Source organism: Etheostoma spectabile, chromosome 2 (assembly GCF_008692095.1).
Source record: "Etheostoma spectabile isolate EspeVRDwgs_2016 chromosome 2, UIUC_Espe_1.0, whole genome shotgun sequence".
Lineage (NCBI taxonomy): Eukaryota > Metazoa > Chordata > Actinopteri > Perciformes > Percidae > Etheostoma > Etheostoma spectabile.
Window position 1 is genome coordinate 10,924,221 of NC_045734.1, and position 1,684 is coordinate 10,925,904.

Consider the following 1,684-nt stretch of genomic DNA (forward strand, 5'->3'; position numbering starts at 1 on the left):
CTGGAGGCATTTGGCCTCTTTTCATTTTGTGTGCGTGTGTGTGTGCGTGCGTATGTGCGTGCACATTGCACTTGTATGTATATGGACAGTATTATTACTCTAGTATCCGATTATTACTTGCTCTGTTCTAAAATGAAAAAACAAATCATGTCAGACCCCTCAACCTTGAAACCTAGCAGGAGCAGGCAGGCTGGAGATGGAGCAGCTTAGTCCTGTAGATCCACCGACAGTTAGTCCAAGTCAATCCCGTGTCTACAGGGAAAGCTGCAGCCTATTCCACAAAGAGGAAGCTTCAGTTAACCAGCTTAAAGACTGGAAAATATCATCCTTTTCTTACTAATGATAATGTGAGGTCAAGTAACGTGTTCCAGCCCGACACACGCCATGTCCTTTACTTGTAGTGAAGCAGGATGCGAAGGTGGGAAGGAGTAATATAGATTTTAAAGGAAATAATCTTAACTCAAGATCCTCCATAGTATTACGGTATACAAATGTTATGACTTAAATTAGAAAATGTCTCATCAAAGACTGTGCAGTGCTAACTTTTGGTACTTTGTATATGATCGGTTGTCTCTTATATCGTTCAATTTTTTAAAATGCTCGTCCTATTTAAATGTTCTTTGTTTTTTTAATGTCCTTAATAAAGACAACAAGCCTAAACAACAATGGTCTCCCAGTAAAGATGTTCTTTGCACTTAAAAAGTTATTGTAGTTTTGTCAGAGATATGACTTTTGGCACTTGCCAGCATTTGATTCTCAATGCTACACATTTTGAATAGTACTTAGGATCCACAAGATGCAGACATGTAAGTGAAAAATGTAACCTGAATACTTTCAACACTTGTGTACCATTTGTTGTTTGTCAAGGAATGCCAAGGCATCACCCTGGACCAGACATGACCAACTTCTACTCCCTGTCTCCTGGAGGAGTCGGACAGATCACGCCACCGCTGGGCTGGTGAGTGAGTCAGTCAGACAGACAAAAGCATGCACAGCTGATTCATATAAACAAGGAGCAATTACTATCCTGTCCCTTCACATCAGATGCACAATGACACGGTGCTGGCTTTGTGTACTGAATGGAGGAATGCTGGCCTGCAGCAGCAGCAGCCTACACAGGGAGGTCTGCCTCTGGCTGTTCCTGCTGTTACTGGTGCGGTTTCAGCCACACCGCTCCTCTGTGTGCCCAGCACATGTCAAACACATCACCGCATACAAGCCCCTGCATAACCATATGGCTGCTTAACCCCCATCAAAGCTTCCTGGAAGCTCTTTTCTCTCTGAGCGTCACTTCATGTTTGTTAAGTACTTTTTTGACTGTATCCTTGCCACTGCCATTCCTGCACTTCTTTTCCTTGTTCTTAACATATCTTACCGTCTTTCTACTTTCTAAGTATCTCTTTTTTTGTCAGTGTAATATTTGTAAAGTCAGGTCTTTAGACATACACTTAGTGAAGCCAGATGTAACATGCAGGATCAGGCAACTGTTGAAGCTCAGTCAGTCTTCTCCTGCTTTCCTTCTCCTTAACTCTGAATACCTAGGGTATATTAGCCCATTTTTTGATTCAGCTGATTTTGAATGACTTACTTTCTATACATTTTAAGGCCTTTATTGAGCAGTGACCATCCTTACCGAATGGAGGCAGCATGTCCTGCTGTTGTGACCATATTTTCTCTGCCTTTG

At 42.1% G+C, this 1,684-nt stretch overlaps 1 protein-coding gene across 7 annotated transcripts in view; it reads left to right on the top strand.

Annotated features, from left to right (window-relative positions):
- The window catches only part of lef1 (lymphoid enhancer-binding factor 1), a 39,953-nt gene that overhangs the window by 24,891 nt on the left and 13,378 nt on the right, over nt 1-1,684 (top strand). For all 7 annotated transcript variants that reach the window (XM_032501075.1, XM_032501049.1, XM_032501080.1 and 4 more), the window contains exon 5: nt 868-958. In XM_032501075.1, coding sequence (XP_032356966.1) covers nt 868-958 — 91 coding nt within the window. The remainder of the gene's footprint in view (nt 1-867; nt 959-1,684) is intronic.